This window comes from Ovis canadensis, chromosome 1, assembly GCF_042477335.2.
Source record: "Ovis canadensis isolate MfBH-ARS-UI-01 breed Bighorn chromosome 1, ARS-UI_OviCan_v2, whole genome shotgun sequence".
Taxonomy (NCBI): Eukaryota; Metazoa; Chordata; class Mammalia; order Artiodactyla; family Bovidae; genus Ovis; species Ovis canadensis.
This window is the reverse complement of record NC_091245.1, coordinates 63,863,320-63,888,332: the sequence shown is the minus strand read 5'-3', so window position 1 is coordinate 63,888,332 and position 25,013 is coordinate 63,863,320. Positions and strand designations below refer to the sequence as shown.

The window sequence follows — 25,013 nt, the reverse complement described above, 5'->3', positions numbered from 1 at the left end:
GCTTTAGCTGTAAAGTTAGGTGGTTTGAATTCTTTTTCTTTTTTTTTTTTTTGCTTACTGAGATAAGCTTGTATTGCTATAAAACTCCCTCTTAGATCTGCTTTTGCTGCATCTCTTAGGTTTTGGATCATCCTGATTTCATTTTCATTTGTCTCTATGTATTTATTTCCTCTTTGTTTCATAACATATTGCTTAGCCTCCACATGTTTGGGTTTTTTTGTGTGTGTGTGTGTGGTTGTTTTCTAATCTCATAGCATCATGGTTGGAAAAGATGCTTGATATGATTTGTTTTCTTAAATTTACCGAGGCTTATTTTGTGGCCCAGCATGGGATCTATCCTGGAGAATGTTCCATGTGAACTTGAGAAGAACATGTATTCTGCTGCTTTTGGATGAAATAGTCTATAAATATCAGTTAAGTTAATCTGATCTAATATATTATTTAAGACCTATGTTTCCTTATTGATGTTCTATCTAAATGACCTATCCATTGATGTAAGTGGGGTATGGAAGTCCACTATTATTATGTTACTGTTAATTTCCCCTTTTGTGGCTGTTATCATTTGCCTTTTATTTTGAGGTGCTCCTATGTGGAGTGCTTATACATTTACAATTGTTATATCTTTTCGGATTGATCCTTTGATCATTATATAGTGTCCTTCTCTGTCTTTGTAATAGTCTTTATTTTAAAGTCTATTTTGTCAGATATGAGTATCGCTGCTCCAGCTTTCTCTTGATTTCCATTTGCGTGGAACACCTATTCCCACCCCCACACTTACAGTTTGTATGTGTCCCTACATCTGAAATGGGTCTCTTTGAGATAATATGTATATGGGTCTTGTTTTTGTATTCATTCAGTTAGTCTGTGTCTTTTGGTTGGAGCATTTAATCCATTTACATTAAAGGTAATTACCTATATATGTTCTTATTGCCATTTTAATCGTTTTGGATTTGTTTTTGTAGTCCTTTTGCTTCCCTTCCTCTTTTATTCTCTTCTCTTGTGATTTGATGACTATCTATAGTGTCGTGCTTGAACTGCTTTTTCTATTTAGTGTTTTTATATACTGTAGATTTCTGCTTTGCTATTACCTTGAGGTTTTAATATAACCATCTATATATAAATATATAAAAGATTGCTTTAAGTTTCTGGCCTCTTAATTTCAAATGCATTTCCAGTATTCTGCACTTCTCCTCTTCTCATGATTGCTGGGTTTAATATTATATTGTGTGTGGATGATTCCTCACCTTTACTTTATGTTTGCCTTTCCTGGTGAGCTTTTCCATTCATAATTGTCTTGTTTCTAGTTGTGGGCTTTTCTTGTCTACCTAGAAATTTTCCTTAGCATTTGCTGTACGACTGGTTTTGTGGGGCTGAATTCTCTTAATTTTTGCTTGTCTGTTAACCTTTGATTTCTCTGTCAAATCTGAATGAGAGCCTTGCTGGGTGGGATGTTTCTTGGTTGTAGATTTTTCCTTCCATCGCTTTAAACATGTGATTATTCCATTCTGGCCTACAGAATTTCTACTGAAAAATAAGAGGATAACCATATAGGGATTCCATTGTATGTTATTTTTTGCTTTTCCCTTGTTACTTTTAATATTTTTTCTTTGTCTTTAATTTTTGTCAGTTTGATTAAAATGTGCCTCAGCATGTTCCTTCTTGGGTTTATCATTTATAGGACTCTCTGTGCTTCTTGGACTTGGGTGGCTGTTTCCATTCCCATTGTTGTTGTTTACTCACAAAGTTGTGTTCAACTCTTTGCAATGCCATGAACTGCAGCATGCCAGGCTTCCCTGTCCTTCATTATCTCCCAGAGTTTGCTCAAGCTATGTCCATTGAGATGGTGATGCCATCCAGCCATCTCATCCTCTCTCACCACCTCCTCCTGCCCTCAATCTTTCCCAGCATCAGGGGCTTTTCCAATAAGCCAGCTCTTTGCATCAGGTAGCCAAAGTATTGGAACTTCAGCTTCAGCATTAGTCCTTCCATGAATATTCAGAGTTGATTTCCTTTAGGATTGACTGGTTTGATATCCCTGCTGTCCAAAGGAGTCTCAAGAGTCTTCTCCAGCATCACAATTCAAAGGCATCAATTCTTTGGTGCTCAGCCTTCTTTATGATCCAGCTGTCACATCTGTACATGACTGCTGGAAAAACCATAGCTTTGACTCTATGGACCTTTGTCAGCAAAGTGATGTCTCTGCTTTTTAATGCTCTGTCTGGTTTGTCATAGCTTTTCTTCCAAGGAGCTGCTGCTGCTGCTGCTAAGTCTCTTCAGTCGTGTCCAACTCTGTGCGACCCCATAGACGGCTCCTCCATCCCTGGGATTCTCCAGGCAAGAACGCTGGACTGGATTGCCATTTCTTTCTCCAATACATGAAAGTGAAAAGTGAAAGTGAAGTCGCTCAGTTGTGTCCGACTCTTAGTGACCCCAGGAACTGCAGCCTGCCAGGCTCCTCTGTCCATGGGATTTTCCAGCCAAGAGTACTAGAGTGGGTTGCCATTGCCTTCTCCATCCAAGGAGCTAGTGTCTTTTAATTTCATGGCTGCAGTTACCATCCACAGTCATTTTTGGAGCCCAATAAAATAAAATATGTCACGGTTTCCACTTTTCCCCTATCTGTTGCCATGAAGTGATGGCACCAAATGCCTTGATCTTAGTTTTTTTAATGTGAAGTTTTAAGCCAGCTTTTTCACTCTCCTCTTTAAACCTCATCAAAAGGTGTTTTAGTTCCTCTTTGCTTTCTGCCATTAGAGTGGTATCATCTGCATATTTGTGGTTATTGATATTTCTCCCAGTAATCTTGATCCAGCTTGTGAGTCATTCAGCCCAGTATTTCACAGAGTATATAAGTTTAAAAAGCTCAGTAGTTTTCAGCTATTATCTCCTCAAATATTTTCTCAGACCCTTTTTCACTATTCATTCTGGGAACCCAGTAATGTGACTATTGATACATTTAATATTGTCCCAGAAGTCCCTTAGACTGTCCTTATTCCTTTTCATTATTTTTTCTTTGTTTCTTGGCAGTGATTTCCATGATTCTGTCTTCCAGTTCACTTCTTCTGCCTCAGTTATTCTGCTGTTGATTCCTCCTAGTGTAGTTTTCATTTCGGCTATTATATTGTTCAGCTCTGGTTTTTTTTTTTTTCATTTTTTAAGTCTCCTAGCTCTTTGGTAGACATTTCGTGTATCTTCTCAGTCTGTGCCATCATTCTTTTTTTTGAGATCTTGTGTCATCTTTACTATCGTTACACTGAATTCTTTTTCAGATACATTGCCTATCCCCACTTCCCTTAGTTGTTGTTCTGGTTTTTTATCCTGTTCCTTTAGGTGGAATGTATTTCTCTGCCATCTCATTTTGTTTAACTTTCTCTGTTTGTGGTCTCCATTCTGCAGACTGCAGGATTATAGTTCCTCTTGCTTCTGTTGTCTGTCCCCTGATGGGTGAGGTTGGTCTTGGGGCTTGTGTAGGCTTCCTGGTGGGAGAGATGGGTACCTACTCACTGGTGGGTAGAGCTGTATTAGAGCTGGATCCGATCCCTCTGGTGGAGAGGCTGTGTCAAGGGGTGTGTTTATAGGTGGCTGTGGGATCAGGAACACTTTACACAGCCTGTCTGCTCATGGGTGGGTCTGTGTTCCTAACCTTTTTGTTGTTCGTACTAAGATATCCCAGCACTGGACCCTGCAGGCTGTTGAGTGGGGCAAGTCTCTGCCAAAATGTTTATCTCAGGAGAGCTCATACTAATGAGTATTTCCTGAACTCTCCACCATCAGTGTCCTTGTCCCTACAGTGAGCCATAGCCACCCCCTGCCTCCCTAGGAGACTTCCCAGGTCCCATAGGTAGGTGTGGCCCAGGGTTCTGTGCAGTCACTGCTTCGCTTTGGGTCCCAGTGCCCATGAAATCTTGTGTGCACCCTCCAGGAGTGGAGTTTCTGTTTCCCCTAGTCCTGCACCAAAGCCCCACTAGCCTTCAAAACCAGATGCCCTAGGAACTCCTCTTCCCTATGGCAAACCCCCAGACTGGAGAGCCTGATGTGGGGCTTAGGTCTCTGAGTCCTGTGGGAGAAGGTCTATGATAGATTATTTTCCAGTTTGTGGGTCACCTACCCAGGGTGTATGGTATTTGATTTTATCACAAATGCATCCCTTCCTACCATTTTGTTGTGGTTTCTACTTTGTCTTTTAATGTAAAGTATCTTTTTTGGTTGGTTCCGGTCTTTTTGGTTGATGGTTATTTAACAGTTTTTTGTGATTTTGACATTTTTGTGAAAGCAGCTAAGCTCAAGTCCTACTCTTCTGTCTTATCCTTGTCTTGTGGCCCTTTCTGAGATTCCTGAAGCACCTGGCTCCCCCGTACTCAGTAAAGCTGCTTATCCTGTGAAAGCTCATGCTGGGCCTGAGAGTAAACCCACAGATCAAGATCTTAAAAGATTGTGTGTGCAGCTCATCTCTGTTTCTACTGCCACTGCTCTATCTAATTTATTCACTCTTTCATTCCAGATATATTATCTTATGTATTCCAGGCAGTATGTTAGACATAAGAGATTCAGTATCAGACAGGACATCATCTTGGCTTTATAGAACATACGAACTGATAAAGTCACGTCTTCCTAAATCATGAAAGATAAGGCACAGTGAGCTAAAGTAGCTTATTCCAAGTCACAAGAAGTATATCCTTAGCTTACAAATCTTGTTTGAAAATAGGAGTAAAGTGACCCAGAGATTACCTATTTAGAAATAGTGATGTATGTACAAATCAATAGAAAGTATTTGTTCATTCTTGTCAAGTCATAAAATTACCCCCAAATGAAAAGGTCTGAAGAAATATTATGGATGGTAAATAAATAGACAATATCCTCCTTTTGACAGTATACTTTCTTTTTAAAAAAATTTTTTTGAACTTTTTATTTTGAATTGGAGTATAGCCAATTAACAACGTTGTGATAGTTTTCAGATGAACAGCAAAGGGACTCATCCATACATATACATGTTTCCATTCTCCCTCAAATCCTCCTCTCATCCAGACTGCCACGTAACAATGAGCAGGGTTCCACGTGCTATACAATAGGTCTTTGCTGGTTACTCATTTTAAATATAGCTGTGTCAGTACACTTCCTTTTTATATATAGGACATTTCTGTAAGTTTCCTTTTTTTTCATCTTCCTCTCTAAATGCTACTGGTCTTAGCCTTTTATTTTTCTCAGTGTATTTACTTTCTTTGGTGACTCATTTACTCTCTAGGTCTTTACTATTTGCTGATGATTCACAAATATCTTTTAGCTCTAGACCCTCTTACACAATTGTATATCAAGTATTCCTACCAAAGTGTTTCATGTATGCCTCTTATTGCTTATATCTAAAATGGAGGTCCTCTTTCTTGTCCAAACATGTTATATAACCTTTCTTTCCACTTTTCTATATCTTCCCTTTTTATGTCTGAACTGACAAGAGTCTGCATTGTTCTCGCCTTGGACAAAAGTATGAGAAGTTGAGATAGAGAAATAATTGCTTGTAATAAAAACACATTTTTGCATGTAGTGTTTGAAGTGTTTCCTCATGTCTAATGGATCTTCTGTTTCTCCTGTCTTCCAAGTTTGTACCATTTTTAAGGTTAAAATGTAGTAGTAGTCAAATATCAGCAATTATATATGGCACTACCAATTACTACTTTTATTGTGGTAAGATGACTACTAAAATTCTCTTAAACAAAGAATACACACAATAGTATCAGTGTAAACACTGAAGTTAATGTGTTTCTAAGATAAAACAGAACTAAATTGTAGGGAATTAGCCTTGTATATTGTATTTTCAAGTGAATTTGAAGTGTTTGGGTGTCTGAAATTTTTTATCCTTGTAAGTATGATTGTTTTTTACATTGAATAGAAATTTTGAAACAATACAGAATAGTTCCACAGTTAAGGCACAATGATTTTTTAAAAAGATAATTGTCAAATCTAAGAACTTCATATAAAATTTTTTTAACATTTTGGCTTTAACTAGGAAATATCCTAATTTTATTTTCAGTAAGATGTGGTTACTTTTAAAAAAATTCAACTTGAGTATTTTAGAGTTTTACTGACTTTGGGGAAAAAAATAGTATTTCTTTTCAATTGTAGCAAGTTATTTAATATATATAAGGCCTTTTGGTCTTCTGAGTTTCCACTAGCACCAACAAAATGTTTACATAGATTACTACATATCCCATTTTGAAAAAGTGAAATGTTTTCAATTATTATAGAGTTATCTAGCTCTTGACAGATAGCATGTCATGTTCTGGCTGTACGCTTTGTTTGTTTGTTTTTAATGTGTATTAGAGGTGGTATAGGTGTTTTGAAACATTTTTAATGAAAATTCTTTATCAAAAAGGTGTAAGTTGCTGATAATTCTTTTAAGTTGAGGCTATGGCTTCAACAACTACTTTTCATTTCCCTTAAATACCTAACAGAAATGGTTTGGGTTTTGTGGGCCATACAATCTCCGTCCCAACCATTCAGTTCTGCCTTCATAGGATGAAAGCAGTCATAGACAATAAGGTAAATAAATGGTCATGGCTGTGTTCCAACAAAACTTTATTTACAAAAACAGGCAGCCAGTTCTCAGGGTCATGGATTGCTGACTCCTCCTTTATCTGATGCTCTACAGTGGTTTATCTTATTGTAACTTGTATTATCAACTTTATATTTTAGTTATTAATTGACTAGTATAATGTCTTATACATGATACATAATCATAAGTAATGAAATAAGAATGAAAGTTTATGCATTTCATCTTTGGGAAAATGTACATCATTCTAAAACTACTTAGAATATTTCTACTGAAGTGTCTAACTTAATAGATGTGAAAAAGTGGAGGAAATTATTAGAAGGAATCAAGTCTTAATAAAACATCAAGTCAAGAATAAAATTGAGTCATTGTGATAGTTTTAAAATATGTCTACAAATTCTTTGATGTTCCTCTTTTCCGGAAGACAATCTTATTTCACTCTCTGAGTGTGTAGTGGACTTAGTGACTCACGAATAGGCAACAGCAGAAGCAGCAGTGTGTAACTAGGTCATAAAAGACATTGCAGCTTCTTCCTTGCTCACTCTTTCTCTTGGATTAGTCTCTCTTTTGAATTATTCACTCTGGCTGCTACATAATCAAACTGTGCAGAGGCCTACATAGCAAGAAACTGAGGCCTCCAGCTAATAACCTTCTTGGAAATGAATTCCCTATTCTCAGTCACGTCTTCAGATGACTACAGCCCATGTCAAATCTTAACTGCAACCACATGAAAAGCTCTGAGCCAGAATCACCCAAGCTAAGCTACTCTGAATTCTTGAATGACGGAAACTGTGAGATAATAAGTGTCTGGTTTGTGTGTGTGTGTGTGTGTGTGTGTGTGTGTGTGTCTGTTGTTTTAAAGCCACTGACTTTGGGGTAATTTGTTCTGCAGCAAGACATAGCTAGTACAATTGTGTGAACAATTTAAGGAACAGAAAAGGAAACCATATTTTTACTCTGAGGGTCCACAGATTAAAAAATATATGGATAAATTGTGTGCATTTTCACATACTCATAATTTGCATTTGAGCACTTTAAAATTGAATGTATAATTTTCTGTCCTTGGCTCTCATTGGCATATGTGGCACTTACAGTTTCATGGGTTAAAATTAGAGCAAGTCTTGGCAGCTTAATCTGTCCTTTTAAATAGTGCTTTCTTCAGTAAAGAATAGAGAACCTTTACTTAACACATGTCTCTGCTTTGAGTTCTGTAACTTACAAAGCATTCACAGGGCAAGAAAGCTATGTAGAGATAACTTCTGGGACCTTATCTAGAGATAACTCACAGACTTTGAGAACCTATAAAACCTGCTAATATCTTCTCTCTGATACAAATGTGTTGGAATAAGCCATAATATTAGCCTTTTTTTTCCTAAACTCATCTTGTGAAATAGAGCAAAAAATAGGTTTTGAGTATAATTTCCTTCTATTCAGAAGAGTATTTTTCTATTGTAGATAAGCTTATTTTATTTGGCAGAGAATAAAATTTAGAGTCTAAATAAAATAATTTTATTTTTAAACTATGTCCTCATGCAGTTATTGTGCCTCTTCCTTTTTATTATCACACTTCTTAAAATAATAAACCACCCAACTTTTTCCCACTTTCGCTTTGGCAAAATTATATTCAAACACACAAGATACTTAAATTGTTCTTAAAGATCATGACCAGGCTTCTAATTGCCAAATCCTATGACTGTCTCAGTATTCATCCTTTTCAACCCTTTCCACATAATACCAATTTCTCTCTATCTAAAAATTTTCCCTTCTTGAACATTTTTTTGCACATTCCTGGTTCCCTTCCTCTCTGACGCTTCCCTTTTTTTCTCTCTATCTCTTGCTTCCAAAGAATCTTCATTAAAATTCTCTCCTGTTTTTGTTCTATTACTGTATGTACTGCGTCATTCTTATGATTTCAGGATTGATTTTTCTATGGACTCATTAATATTAATGAGTTAATATTTCAGAATAAACTCTCTAAGAGCCATAATTGTCCCATGACTTAATCCATCTTTCCTCTGACACTGGCGTCTCCCCTGAGCTGCTGTTCCAAGTCATGTTACTGTTGTCATAAGAGTTATTACAGTTAACCTGTACTATTACAATAGCTTCTAACTCTTCACACCATTTTCTGTTTTGTTTTCCCATTTCCACACATTGAACATAATGTTGTTAAATTACTATCCTTTCAGTACAGATATGATTATATTCCTCCTTTACTCAAACCAACAATGATTCTTCTACAAACACAAATTCTTCTGCAAGCACCACAAATACAAATGTCCCACTTGACAGTCAAAGCCCTCAATAGTACATCCCCATATATCTGTTCAAGTCTCTTTCCTACACATATCCTGTGCTCCAGACAATCTGGATTTACTTTATCTTTGACGAATGTTTCATCATTTTCTACCTCCTACTTTCTGTTCAAATCATTCCCTCCGCTTTGAATATACTTTCATCATTTATCTTGTCAACAGTTAGCCATACCTCAAATAGCGTGTTCTCTGTAAAGCTTTTCCTTATGTTCTCAACCAAATACAATATCCCCTGTCTTTACATTATTTAGATTTTATTTTTTCTTCCTTAACTTACAGAAAATATGCTTTTCTTCATCTAGTTTACTAGATTATTCATTCTTATTAAATTTTACTCACCTTTATATCCTGTACCACTCTTAGCATATAGCTTATTACATGAGTAAATAAATATGCATTCGATTTTATTTTCTTCAGATCATTTTGTACTTACTGAATAAATTGATTGCAGTCAAAACCAGAGATTGGTTCAGTGCACTCTATGCCATCTTTATTTATAGAATCATTTCTGTGAGACTACCTTTTGAATAAGCCAACTGAACTGAGTTACAAAGCTTTACAATTTTCTGTCAACACATGTTAATTCACTACATTTTTAGGGGAATATTAACAGCTATGACAAATAAACCTAGTATTTTTATAGGCTTCACTTGATAAGAAGCTGTTTTTGCTCATGTTAATAGTCCAGTGCAGGTATTACCAAGTAGCTCTCCCATACAAAGTGACTTAGAATCCCAACTTCCTTTTTCCTTACAGTTCCACCACCACTTAGGGCCTTTAGTATGTGGGTTAGAAGAAAGTGAAGGAAAAACACCTGTTTTTCAAATAAATAAATGCCAGAGTTCATCAGTTTTGTGTTTTTTTGTTGTTGTTTTTTGTTTGTTTGTTTGTTTTAAAATTTTAAAATCTTTAATTCTTACATGCATTCCCAAACATGAACCCCCCTCCCACCTCCCTCCCCATAACATCTCTCTGGGTCATCCCCATGCACCAGCCCCAAGCATGCTGTATCCTGCGTCAGACATAGACTGGCGATTCGATTCTTACATGATAGTATACATGTTAGAATGTCATTCTCCCAAATCACCCCACCATCTCCCTCTCCCTCTGAGTCCAAAAGTCCGTTATACACATCTGTGTCTTTTTCTCTGTCTTGCATACAGGGTCGTCATTGCCATCTTTCTAAATTCCATATATATGTGTTAGTATACTGTATTGGTGTTTTTCTTTCTGGCTTATTTCACTCTGTATAATCGGCTCCAGTTTCATCCATCTCATCAGAACTGATTCAAATGAATTCTTTTTAACGGCTGAGTAATACTCCATTGTGTATATGTACCACAGCTTTCTTATCCAGAGAGTTCATCAGTTTTGAAACACACATTGCATCAGTCACATTAGGCTTAAGTTTTGCTCCAGAAAGAAACAATCTCAAAATATCAGTGGCTTACAACAACAAAAGCTTTCCTGTTAATGAGCAAGCAAATTAAAATAACAATGAGCTACCAGTCTATATACATAGACATAAATCATTACTCTGAAGTTGTGTATGTAATTTCCATGTATTTTACATCAGTAACAAATTATGCTATTATTATATTTATTTTAAAATTTTGCATAAAATGTTTTCATAATGATGTATCCTTTGTTGGCTTCCCTGGTGGCTCAGTGGTAAAGAATCAGCCTGCCAATGCAGGAGACACAGGTTTGATCTGTGAATCGGGAAGATCCCCTGGGAAAGAGAATGGTAACCCACTTCAGCATTTTTGCCTGGGAAATCCCGTAGAGGATGGCAGGCGACACTCTATCAGATGGCCAAGAGTCAGACACGACTTAATAACTAAATGACAAAACAACAATGAAATCCTTCTGAAAAGGATGTATAATTTTTTCTCACTCAACATTATTGTCTTAGAACATTTATTTATATTGATCAGTTCAATTCAGTTCAGTTCAGTCATTCAGTCGTGTCCAACTCTTTGCGACCCCATAAATCGCAGCACACCAGGCCTCCCTGTCCATCACCAACTCCTGGAGTTCACCCAAACTCACATCCATCGAGTCATTGATGCCATCCAGCCATCTCATCCTCTGTTGTCCCCTGCTCCTCCTGCCCCCAATCCCTCCCAGCATCAAAGTCTTTTCCAATGAGTCAACTTTTCACAGGAGGTGGCCAAAGTACTGCAGCTTCAGCTTTAGCATCATTCCTTCCAAAGAAATCCCAGGGTTGATCTCCTTCAGAATGGACTGGTTGGATCTCCTTGCAGTCCAAGGGACTCTCCAGAGTCTTCTCCAACACCACAGTTCAAAAGCATCAATTCTTCAGCACTCAGCCGTCTTCACAACCCAACTCTCACATCCATACATGACCACAGGAAACACCATAGCCTTGACTAGACAGACCTCTGTTGGCAAAGTAATGTCTCTGCTTTTGAATATGCTATCTAGGTTGGTCATAACTTTTCTTTCAAGGAGTAAACATCTTTTAATTTCATGGCTGCGGTCACCATCTGCAGTGATTTTGGAGCTCAAAAAAATAAAGTCTGACACTGTTTCCACTGTTTTCCCCATCTATTTCCCATGAAGTGATGGGACCAGATGCCATGATCTTTTCTGAATGTTGAGCTTTAACCCGACTTTTTCACTCTCCTCTTTCACTTTCATCAAGAGGCTTTTTAGTTCCTCTTCACTTTCTGCCATAAGGATGGTGTCATCTGCATATCTGAGGTTATTGATATTTCTCCCAGCAATCTTGATTCCAGCTTGTGTTTCTTCCAGTCCAACATTTCTCATGATGTACTCTGCATAGAAGTTAAATAAGCAGGGTGACAATATACAGCCTTGACGTATTCCTTTTCCTATTTGGAACCAGTCTGTTGTTCCATGTCCGGTTCTAACTGTTGCTTCCTGACCTGCATACAGATTTCTCAAGAGGCAGGTCAGGTGCTCTGGTATTCCCATCTCTCTCAGAATCTTCCACAGTTTATTATGATGCACACAGTCAAAGGCTTTGGCATAGTCAAGAAAGCAGAAATAGATGTTTTTCTGGAACTCTCAGGCTTTTTCCATGATCCAGCGGATGTTGGCAATTTGATCTCTGGTTCCTCTGCCTTTTCTAAAACCAGCTTGAACATCAGGAAAGTCACGGTTCATCTGTTGCTGAAGCCTGGCTTGGAGAATTTTGAGCATTACTTTACTACCATGTGAGAGAGTATATAGTAAAACAGAAGATGCATCTAATCCATAGCCTAGCACTTTCATTTCTAACTGGATACCTGGGTTTCCACTCACACATACATGCACTAGGAGATACACAGAATATGTCCATGGTGGCATTATTTAAGTAGAAAAGTAGAATCATCTGAATTCAGTTCAGTTCAGTTCAGTCGCTCAGTCGTGTCTGACTCTTTGCGACCCCATGAATCGCAGCACGCCAGGCCTCCCTGTCCATCTGAATTATTGGCCTGTAAACAGATAAACTGAAATGTAAACATACACTGGAAAAACTCGACAGCAATTAAAATCAGTGGAGATCTGATCTCCATTAATCATGGTCAGTGCATGAATGGAGATCTGGTCCATTAATTTTAATTGCTGTCGAGTTTTTCCAGTGTATGACTACATTTCAGTTTATTGGTTTACAGGACAATAATTCAGATGATTCTACTTTTCTGTGTAAATAATGCCACCATGGACATATTCTGTGTATCTCCTAGTGCATGTATGTGTGAGTGAAACCCAGGTGTCCAGTTAGAAATGAAAGTGCTAGGCTATGGATTAGATGCATCTTCTGTTTTACTATATGCTCTCTTATAACATACTCTACATACAACTGCTCTCCAGAGTAATGTACCAGTGATATAAACTGGTTGCATATAGTTCTGTCCCCACTTTATAAGCCAAAACTTGAGTGTTATCAGATTTAATATGTTTGTATTAGACTTTTGGGGTCCTGCAATAATCTAAGGAAACCATTTTACATCTGTTCTCTAGCTAAGTTTCCTTAAAGATTCCCTGTGGAAATGGATCTAGTCCTAGGAGTTATTTGTCTTTCCAACAAGAACTTGCCTCTTCCAATTATGCCCTTTTGATGGACTGCACCTTCTTATACTGACATCAAGAGTGACAAACTCAAATACCCTATTGGGATCAGGCAGGTAGTATAAATAGTGAAATGGTTAGGTGTGAGATGAGCGATTGACAGGGACTCTGGTGAGCTGAAGAGTGCTCATCCAATATTTGTCTTTGAGAATACACTAGCCTAGCATACACTATGCTAGTCATCTGAAGCCAGGCATCTTATAAATCTTTATATATAAAAACTTTTAATATAAAACCTCCAGACTGACAAATCTTAGCACCTTATGCAGCTTTTTAAAATTAGTATGTATGAACTGTGGGCTAAGTAAAATATTTTTGTAGGTAATATTACTCTGGTATGCATGGTCAGCATCCAGTTCAGTTCAGTCACTCAGTCAGGTCCCACTTTTTGTGACCCCATGGATCACAGCACGCCAGGCCTCCCTGTCCATCACCAACTCCCGGAGTTCACCCAAACTCATGTCCATTGAGTCGGTGATGCCATCCAACCATCTCATCCTCTGTCGTCCCCTTCTCCTCCTGCCCCCAATCCCTCCCAGCATCAGAGTCTTTTCCAATGAGTCAACTCTTCACATGAGGTGGCCAAAGTACTGGAGTTTCAGCTTTATCATCAGTCCTTCCAAAGAATACCCAGGACTGATCTCCTTTAGAATGGACTAGTTAATCTCCTTGCAGTCCAAGGGACTCTCAAGAGTCTTTTACAACACCACAGTTCAAAACCATCAATTCTTCGGTGCTCAGCTTTCTTCACAGTCCAACTCTCACATCCATACATGACTACTGGAAAAACCATAGTCTTGACTAGATGGACCTTTGTTGGCAAAGTAATGTCTCTGCTTTTGAATATGCTATCTAGGTTGGTCATAACTTTCCTTCCAAGAAGTAAGCGTCTTTTAATTTCATGGCTGCAGTCACCATCTGCAGTGATTTTGGAGCCCTAAAAAATAAAGTCTGACACTGTTTCCACTGTTTGGATAAGCTAAATGGCCCCTATTCCATTCATTCATTTAAATTTGACGTGTCAGGAAAAGGAGTCCCCCCGCCCCCCGCTTCAATTAACTAGTCTGTGTTTAGAAAAGTGTTAGTCACTCAGTTGTGTCTGACTCAGACCCCACAAACTGTAGCCATCCAGGCTTCTCTTTCTGTGGGATTCTCCAAACAAGAATACTGGAGAGGATTGCCATTCCCTTCTCCACAGGATCTTCCTGACCCAGGGATCAAGCCCAGGTCTCCTGCATTGCAGGCAGATTCTTTACCATTTGAGCTATAAGGCAGTTCTTAGGTTCTGCTGTTTTGGTTATTGTCTCACAATTTCATTGTTCACAATTTCATTCTCACAGTTTCTCTCAATTTCATTGTTTCTGCTCAGATTTGATTAACTGACCATTGACCATTGATTGTTTCAGAATGAAAGCCTTTACTCCCTTAAATTTAAAGAACCATAGAAATAAATTATTAGGTCCCTTTCATCTGGATATAACTACTAATATTAGCATGTTGTTTAAAAATATGGATTAGTATTATCCAGTAGAAATATGATGTAAGTCACAAATTAAATTAAAATTTCCCAGTAGCCACATTTAAAACTGTAAAAAAAATAGTGAAATTGATTTTATACTTCAACTAATATATCCAAAGCATTATCATTTTAATATGTAATCAATGTAAATAGTCATTAATTAGATATTTTGCATTCTTTTTGTAATTCAGTTCAGTTCAGTCGCTCAGTTGTGTCCAACTCTTTGCGACCCCATGAACCGCAGCACACCAGGCCTCCCTATCCATCACCAACTCCCGGAGTTTACCCAAACCCATGTCCGTTGAGTCGGTGATGCCATCCAACCATCTCATCTTCTGTCGTCCCCTTTTCCTCCTGCCCTCAATCTTTCCCAGCATCAGGGTCTTTTCAAATGAGTCAGCTCTTCGCATCAGGTGGCCAAAGTATTGGAGCTTCAGCTTCAACTTTTTGTAGTAGGTCTTCGAAACCTTGAGTGTCTTTTGCATTTACAGCACATGTCAGTGTGGACTAGCCATATTTCAAGTGTTCAGTAGCCACTTAAACTCATCTATACTATTTAAGCTCGTATACTTTACAAAGCTTCTTAACTCATCTGCCTTATTTGTTAAGGGGGGTTATGATAATACTATCAAATATGGTTGTTGTGAAGATTAAATCAGACATGTAGCAAGTGTTTAACATATGTTAGTATATACATGATCAACAGATAGATAGATGGGGGTGAGGATACATTTATCAGTTCAGTCACTCAGTCATGTCCAACTCTTTGTGATCCCATGAACTGGAGCACTCCAGACCTCCCTGTCCATCACCAACTCCCGGAGTTTACCCAAACTCATCCATTGAGTCAATGATGCCATCCAACCATCTCCTCCTCTGTCATCCCCTTCTCCTCCTGCCCTCAATCTTTCCCAGCATCAGGGTCTTTTCAAATGAGTCAGCTCTTCGCATCAGGTGGCCAAAGTATTGGTATTTCAGCTTCAACACCAGCCCTTCCAGTGAACAGTCAGGACTGATCTCTTTACAATGGACTAGTTAGATCTCCTTGCAATCCAAGGGACTCTCAAGAGTCTTCTCCAACACCACAGTTCAAAAGCATCAATTCTTCTGCATTCAGCTTTCTTTATATATATATATATATATATATATATATATATATATATATACACACACACACACACACACACATATGCGTGTGTAGATAAAAACATGCCCCTATATATTAACTTCAGTTAGTTTCAACACAGCAAGCCATTTTTCATGGTTCAGATATCTTCTATGGCTTATATGTATTATTATATGATAATCTATTGAAGTAGTATCTTTGGTAGCTATTGGAAAAGACAATGTTTCATACATTTAAAAAAATAATTTGATTTATTTATTAATTGGCTATTCTGGGTCTTTGTTGCTGTGCATGGGCTTTTCTCTAGTTGTGACGAGCAAGTGCTACTCTTTAGTTGTGGTGCCAGGGCTGCTCACTGTGGTTACTTCTCTTGCTGCTGAGCGTTCTAGGGCATGCAGGCTTCCGGAGTTGTGGTTCCAGGGCTCCAGAGTGTGGGCTTCGTAGCTGTGGTACACAGGCTTAGTTGCTCCATGGCATGAGGGCTTTTCTCAGGCCAGGAATTGAGCCTGTGTCTCCTGCCTTGGCAGGAAGATTCTTTACCACTGACCCACCAGGGAAACCCATTTCATACATTTTTAAATAAAAGAAAGTAACTTCATAATTGAAGACAGTCAGGAGAAGGCAATGGCAGCCCACTCCAGTACTCTTGCCTGGAAAATCCCTTGGACTGAGGAGCCTGGTGGGCTGCAGTCCATGGGGTCGCTAAATCGGACATGACTGAGCAACTTCACTTTCCCTTTTCACTTTCATGCATTGGAGAAGGAAATGGCAACCCACTCCAGTGTTCTTGCCTGGAGAATCCCAGGGATGGGGGAGCCTGGTGGGCTGCTGTCTATGGGGTCGCACAGAGTTGGACACGACTGAAGTGACTTAGCAGCAGCAGCAGCAGCAGGAGAAGGATTATACTCTTGTGAAACTTGTTCTATGTTACCATTTTTTCTTTCTACACTGCTTGAAGCAGAATCCATAGAGACAGAATCCATAAAGATAGATGCACCATGAACCTTGTTCACTCTGAAACAGTGTTACTGATTGCCTTCTTTCACTTCTGCCAAATTCATCTTTACTCAAGCTATTTTCTCTGCCTAGAAAGCTCTTCCTTTCTTCCCTTGGCTGGCTGGCCTCTTCTTATTCTTGAACTTTCAGCTTAAATATTAGGTCTCATATTTACCCTGACCATCTTTTGTAAAAATATGTCTTTTATCCTGCACCTCAGCATCACAGGTGTTTCCTTTGTGAACCTTTTATCATAATTTATAATTATTCACTTTTTGATTTAGTTTTTCTTATTTCTATAGGACTTTTTGCCTCATCAGGGCAGGTCCTAGGTCTCCATTGCTTACTAATGAAATCTCAGCAACTATAGGGCAAGGCACAAAGTAGGCACCTGATATTTTTTGAGTGAATTAATATGCTATTCCCTCATATACTGAGGAGCTTTCAAAGAAGGAAGTCACAGAAATGATTTCTTAAGCTAGTGTATCCACATCAAGAATCTGTAAAAATTGCAGGTGTTTTTATTACATCTACTGACCTGTTAGTTCTACAAGGACAATTAAAGCTACATGCCTCCCAGCACAGGGCCTGTCACAAATTAGACATTCATATATATTTGGTGATTGACTGAATAATTAATTCTGATGTGAAATCTTAGGCAAGACACCTATACTAGGAACAATTACTCTAAGACAATTTAGAATTTAGAACAAGTTAAAAAGAAACATAGCGTTTACAGATTTAAAACCAGGATGCTCTAATGGCAATAGAATATATATGTATTTTCTATTATACTCTTTTTTAAAAGGGACCTGTTGGTTTACCTGGAGAAGTTGGGGTGACTGGAAGCATTGGTGAAAAGGTAATTTCTTTCATTGTTTTGTTCAATAGTGAGGATTCTAAGGTAAACTCAAAGGAGGGATACTCATATGATATTTTATGAATTAGAAATCACTCATAACTTAAAATGCATTACCTAAACGGAATCTCTTAAATATACTGAAATATAGCTGATAGTGTACATGTTTCTAAATTTTAAAGAGTAGAGTACTCTTTTGGTTATAATTATGTGCTTGGAAGGGAAAAGATGAAATAGATGGTCTAGGTATATGACTAGAAAATATTTAAATCTACTTTATGAGAACAAGTCCCTAAAGGAAACAGTTTTGAAAGTGAAGAATAAGTTATCGCTTTGCCTGATCCAAGTTTTAGTCACAATCTCTTTATATCCTCTTGGATTCCAGTATGAAGTTATTCATGGATCTTTTTGGCTATTGTGATGGAAATTTAAAACTTAAAAATTTCCTAGAAATCATTATCTTGGGAGTGATTTTCCATATTTAGTTTCAAGTTTAAGAAAGTCATTTTTGAAAAAAAATCAGAAGTATTTCTTTATTTGAAACCAACAAAGACATTTTCTTGAATTGTTTTTAATTGACTCATTATCACTAGAAAATGTTGGACTTTGACTGAAACCTGACTTGCTGAATGTAATATGGAAGCCTGGTAATCTAATGCAGGGCTACTCTTTGTGAATAAATAAGTAGAGCCAGGATTAGAAGTAAATTAGATAGTGTTTCAGTTATTTCCATCTGAAATTGTTGATTTAAGTTAAACAATATATTTAAAATTCATCCTCCCCCTCCACCCACATCCAAAGTGTTCTCTTCCCAATTTTCTCATTTCTATTGGTCTGGGTTATACCTATCTCTGTTCTCCCAGTGTTCCAGATAGAGTGAACCCATCTTTGCATTTCCCTTTTCTTCCATTGTGTTGTCCAGTCACTAAATCATGTCTGACTCTGGGACCCCATGGACTTCAGCATGCCAGGCTCCTCTGTCCTCCACTATCTCCTTGTGAAGTGAAGTGAAGTTGCTCAGTCGTGTCCGACTCTGTGACCCCCTGGATGGTAGACTACCAAGCTCCACTGTCGATGGGATTTTCCAGGCAACAGTCCTGGAGTGGATTGCCATTGTCCCTTGAGTTATCTAATCAAATTCATGTCCCTTGCTTATCTAATCATCTCATTCTCTATGCTTAATCTTTTTGTCTCCAAGGCAAACCATTCAATATCACAGTTATCCAAGTCTATGCCCCAACCAGTAATGCTGAAGAAGCTGAAGTTGAATGGTTTTATGAAGACCTACAAGACCTTTTAGAACTAACACCCAAAAAAGATGTCCTTTTCATTATAGGGGACTGGAATGCAAAAGTAGGAAGTCAAGAAACACCTGGAGTAACGGGCAAATTTGGCCTTGGAATGTAGAATGAAGCAGGGCAAAGACCAATAGAGTTTTGCCAAGAAAATGCACTGGTCATAGCAAACACCCTCTTCCAACAACACAAGAGAAGACTCTACACATGGACATCACCAGATGATTAACACCGAAATCAGATTGATTATATTCTTTGCAGCCAAAGATGGAGAAGCTGTATACAGTCAACAAAAACAAGACCAGGAGCTGACTGTGGCTCAGATCATGAACTCCTTATTACCAAATTCAGACTCAAATTGAAGAAAGTAGGGAAAACCACTAGACCATTCAGGTATGTCCTAAATCAAATCCCTTATGATTATACAGTGGAAGTGAGAAATAGATTTAAGGGCTTAGATCTGAGAGATAGAGTGCCTGATGAACTATGGAATGAGGTTCGTGACATTGTACAGGAGACAGGGATCAAGACCATCCCATGGAAAAGAAATGCAAAAAAGCAAAATGGCTGTCTGGAGAGGACTTACAAACAGCTGTGAAAAGAAGAGAGGCAAAAAGCAAAGGAGAAAAGGAAAGATATAAGCATCTGAATGCAGAGTTCCAGAGAAGAGCAAGGAGAGATAAGAAAGCCTTCTTCAGTGATCAATGCAAAGGAATAGAGGAAAACAACAGAATGGGAAAGACTAGAGATCTGTTCAAGAAAATTAGAGATACCAAGGGAACATTTCATGCAAACATGGGCTCAATAAAGGACAGAAGTGGTCTGGACCTAACAGAACCAGAAGATATTAAGAAGAGGTGGCAAGAATATACAGAAGAACTGTACAAAAAAGATCTTCACGACCCAGATAATCATGACGGTGTGATCACTCATCTAGAGCCAGACATCTTCGAATGTGAAGTCAAGTGGGCCTTAGAAAGCATCACTACGAACAAAGCTAGTGGAGGTGATAGAATTCCAGTTTCAAATCCTGAAAGATGATGCTGTGAAAGTGCCGCACTCAATATGCCAGCAAATTTGGAAAACTCAGCATTGGCCACAGGACTGGAAAAGGTCAGTTTTCATTCCAATTCCAAAGAAAGGCAATGCCAAAGAATGCTCAAACTACCACACAATTGCACTCATCTCACAGGCTAGTAAAGTAATGCTCAAAATTCTCCAAGCCAGGCTTCAGCAATACGTGAACCGTGAACTTCCTGATGTTCAAGCTGGTTTTAGAAAAGGCAGAGGAACCAGAGATCAAATTGCCAACATCCGCTGGATCATGGAAAAAGCCTGAGAGTTCCAGAAAAACATCTATTTCTGCTTTCTTGACTATGCCAAAGCCTTTGACTGTGTGGATCACAATAAACTGTGGAAGATTCTGAAAGAGATGGGAATACCAGACCACCTGACCTGCCTCTTGAGAAATCTGTATGCAGGTCAGGAAGCAACAGTTAGAACTGGACATGGAACAACAGACTGGTTCCAAATAGGAAAAGGAATACGTCAAGGCTGTATATTGTCACCCTGCTTATTTAACTTCTATGCAGAGTACATCATGAGAAATGTTGGACTGGAAGAAACACAAGCTGGAATCAAGATTGCTGGGAGAAATATCAATAACCTCAGATATGCAGATGACACCATCCTTATGGCAGAAAGTGAAGAGGAACTAAAAAGCCTCTTGATGAAAGTGAAAGAGGAGAGTGAAAAAGTTGGCCTAAAGTTCAAAATTCAGAAAACGAAGATCATGGCATCTGGTCCCATCACTCCATGGGAAATAGATGGGGAAACAGTGGAAACAGTGTCAGACTTTATTTTTTTGAGCTCCAAAATCACTGCAGATGGTGATTGCAGCCATGAAATTAAAAGACGCTTACTCCTTGGAAGAAAAGTTATAACCAACCTAGATAGTATATTCAAAAGCAGAGACATTACTTTGCCAACAGAGGTCTGTCTAGTCAAGGCTATGGTGTTTCCTGTGGTCATGTATGGATGTGAGAGTTGGGTTGTGAAGACGGCTGAGTGCTGAAGAATTGATGCTTTTGAACTGTGGTGTTGGAGAAGACTCTGGAGAGTCCCTTGGACTGCAAGGAGATCCAACCAGTCCATTCTGAAGGAGATCAACCCTGGGATTTCTTTGGAAGGAATGATGCTAAAGCTGAAGCTGCAGTACTTTGGCCACCTCATGTGAAAAGTTGACTCATTGGAAAAGACTCTGATGCTGGGAGGGATTGGGGACAGGAGGAGAAGGGGACAACAGAGGATGAGATGGCTGGATGGCATCACGGACTCGATGGACATGAGTCTGAGTGAACTCCGGGAGTTGGTGATGGACAGGGAGGCCTGGTGTGCTGCGATTCATGGGGTCGCAAAAAGTTGGACAGGACTAAGCGACTGAACTGAACTGAATCTTTTTAGTAGGTCTTAGAGTTGTTTCTTAACAGTTTATCTTTTCTAATAATCAATCTAGGCTATCCCATCGGACATAATCTTATTAGTTTTTCTTAAATTTACTCTCTTCCCTGGTAGCTCAGATGGTAAAGCCTCTGCCTCCAATGCTGGAGACGTGGGTTCAATTACTGGATTGGAAAATCCCCTGGAGAAGGAAATGGCAACCCACTCCTGGACTCTGTACTCTTGCCTGGAAAATCTCATGGATGGAGGAGCCTGGTAGGCTACAGTCCATGGGGTTGCAAAGAGTCGGACACGACTGAGTGACTTCACTTTCTTTCTTTTCACTTTCGCTTTCCATCCTGTAATCCAGCCTACATATTACTAGTGGAACACTTTTTTTGATGGGTCAGGATAAAGCATATTGAGAAACCTTCATTAACTCCCTATGTGTTTGTGCTAAGTCACTTCAGGCAAGAATACTAGAATGGGTTGTCATGCCCTCCTCCACAGGATTGTCCCAACCCAGGGATTGAACCTGGGCCCCGCATATTGAAGGCAGATTCTTTACTGTCAGAGCCATCATGCTTAAGCCTATTAATAGCTCTACTTTGCTGTCAAGATACTACATGATTTTGGCTTAATCAGTTCATGTAACAAATTTTCTGATATTCACAGTATAAACCTTTCTTGCTCCCCTGCATCATATTTTATGCTTGTTCCTATTATTATTCTTACTAATTTCTTGGTTTAGAGTATCCTCTTCCTTTCCCTGTATTTATTCAAAGCCAAACTATAGTACTCAGTGAAGTTCTGTCTCCTCCATAAAGTCTTCCCAGATTATTCTATTCCTTCTTGATTTCTTCCTTTCCTGGATGTAGAATAAGTACCACACAATTTAATTGATTCATCTTTCTTAATGACATGTTTATAATTACTTGAGGGTAGAGTCTAAGTCAAATTTCTGTTATATCTCCCCAACACTCAGTATATTAAAAGTGATTTCAAAATATTTACTGATTTTTATTAACAATACAAAAATATAAAATGACCTCAGTTCAGAAAAATTTAGATAGTTATAAAACTGTCTAAAAGTATAAACTTTTCCATTGTGATTTAGTTACTTCTGTGTTAAGTTGTCTTCTACACTAACATGCTGAAAATCTTTGGAATTTTAATGTGAATCAGCTTAGACCTTTAATCTATTGTGGCATATTTGATTATCATAATTTTGGTTAATTGTGTTAAAAGTTTACAGAAAGATAATTTTGTTCAATGGTTATACACATCAGTTAATTTTTACAGTTTGCTTTCATACTTTTACTATCTTCATATTTTATATGTCTATAATTATGAGAATTTCTACTTATAAAACTTTAGCATATGATATATGCTCAATTTTAAATCTTGTTTATTCATAATTTATATTTTTTCATTTAAATAAACTTCATATTTTATCCCTTGAAAAGTATCTTAAGAGAACTTTAATAATAGTAAAACTCTAGCAACTTTAGGGTAAAACTGCAAAATTTGTGAATTTGAAACTTACTGAAAATTAGAATGAGTTTATGGTCCAAGCTTAGCTCATTCTTGACTAATTTTTTTAATGATTTGGAAGTAGTTTTTAGTTTTCTGTGCATTGCATTTTTCATTTACATTTTAATGTAAGTATTTCACATTTTATAAACTTTGAATTAATGATATTTCATTGTTTCATACTTTATTTCATTACTGCCAAGAGAAAATATTATGTAATATTATTGATTATAGCAGTATGATCAGTAATATTGCTGAAATAAAAGAATAAATGAGGAAATAAAATATTTTTTGAGATAAATATATAGCAATTTAAGAGATTTTTATACACTATATTACATGGTCAAACATGGACAGTCCATCATCAGAATAGAAGCAATAATAATTAAATTCAGTTTTTTCTTAAATATTTTGCCAACTCTTAATAACATAAAATAGTTTTATAGATTATTTGTTTTGTCATTGTACAAGTGTATTCGAAAAAGTAGAATAGACTATGTATTATAAGTGCATTGTATTAATGGTTTGCTATTAAACCACTTTGTCTTCCAAGTTTCTCTACTGTGTCCCGGAGAACATTGTTATAACTAATTTGATATTTGGCTTGCTAATATGTACTTGTTATTTCATTCACATCTTATATAAATGAGATAAGTGTATGTCTCATGGTTTGTGTGTGCAGGTCTATCTTGACATCTGTAGAATCTAGAATGAGAGTACAAATGGAGGCCCTGGGGTCAGAGTATAATTAGAAGCCCCCATACCATATGCCTAAACATTTAAACATTGTAAACCAAACTAATGAGTCAATAAATAATACGTAGTCTATTCTACCTTTTCACGACTAATCAACATGCTTCAACATGCTTTTTTCTTTTTTTCAAAAGGGAGAGCGTGGAAGTCCAGGTCCAGTAGGTCCCCAGGGGGAAAAGGGTGCAATGGTAAGAACTCAGTAATCTGAAAGATATGTGTCCAAAGAACATAGTGAAGTTACGGCATTCCAGAGATAGAATTGCTTTGAATGAAATTCAAGTAAGTGAAAAATGCTATTTTGTAGTAAGTTTGCATTAGAAGTTATCTTCTAAACTGTTTACCATTTGGAATGCTGATTTGCACTCAAAAGCATGCAAATCAGATGGCTTAGCCAAAGGAGCCTATAGTTTTAAGAGAAGAATTAACCATCCTAAATTAGCATATGTGGATGAAGAAGAAAATTCAATTAGGAGTCTACTTTGATTTGACAACTTATAGTTTATATGACACATATCATCATTGCCACCTTTCCATAAGTTTGTGGTCACAGTGTAATTCTTTTATGTATGAAAATCTGGAATTCGTCTTATGGTCTTATATCTTTCATATAGAAATAGCTGATAAATTTTATATCTAGATTGCAGTTTTTCATTTATTGAAGTTTCTAAATGTGATAGAAAATAGAATTAAGAATTATTTTCAGCTAAAGAATCTTGCTTTCAGAAATGCATTGTAATGGATCTGGTGTACCTAATATTATCTGCAAATTCTTTTTACATAAATTTTTCTTCACTTTGACTTCTGTATTATGAGTAAAACTGTAAGATTACTTTTACCTATCTCCAATTGCTGTTAACTAGGAAATTTAATATACCTTTAAAGGCTAATTAATTTCAGAAATGATTGCCTCCTAAGATATTCTTTGAAGCATCTGAATATGGTTAATACCACTAAGGGTGTGAAGTGAAGTGAAATCGCTCGGTCATGTCCAACTCTTTGCGACCCCATAGACTGTAGCCTTCCAGGCTCCTCTGTCCATGGGATTTCCCAGGCAATAGTACTGGAAGTGAGTGACGTGAAGTGACTCAGTCGTGTCCGACTCTTTACAACCCCATGGACTGTAGCCTACCAGGCTCCTCCCTCCATGGCATTCTCCAGGCAAGAGTACTGGAGTAGGTTGCCATTTCCTTCTCCAGAATAGTACTGGAGTGGATTGCTATTTCCTTCTCCAAGGGATCTTCCCAACCCAGGGCTCAAACCCGGGTCTCCCACATTGTAGACAGACGCTTTACCATCTGAGCCACCAGGGAAGTCCACTAAGGGTGTAGTCCTTGTAAAATTTGATAGGCTAGAGTATTTGTTCACAATCACATTTCTTAATTTCTGAATTCCCTGACATTGAAAAGGATATGGTTTCCCAATCTGTATGTATTTAACATAATGAACATTTATTCACAGCATAACATAACCTAGAGAAAGATGAGATGAATATTCTCCTCTCAGTAGGTTATAATATGTGATTCTGGGCAAAGA

At 37.7% G+C, this 25,013-nt stretch overlaps 1 protein-coding gene across 5 annotated transcripts in view; it reads left to right on the top strand.

Moving 5' to 3' along the window:
• COL24A1 (collagen type XXIV alpha 1 chain) overlaps window positions 1-25,013 on the top strand; it is a 392,145-nt gene that overhangs the window by 217,784 nt on the left and 149,348 nt on the right. For all 5 annotated transcript variants that reach the window (XM_069596518.1, XM_069596489.1, XM_069596509.1 and 2 more), the window contains 2 exons: window positions 17,410-17,463; window positions 23,615-23,668. In XM_069596518.1, the coding sequence (XP_069452619.1) occupies window positions 17,410-17,463; window positions 23,615-23,668 (108 nt within the window). The remainder of the gene's footprint in view (window positions 1-17,409; window positions 17,464-23,614; window positions 23,669-25,013) is intronic.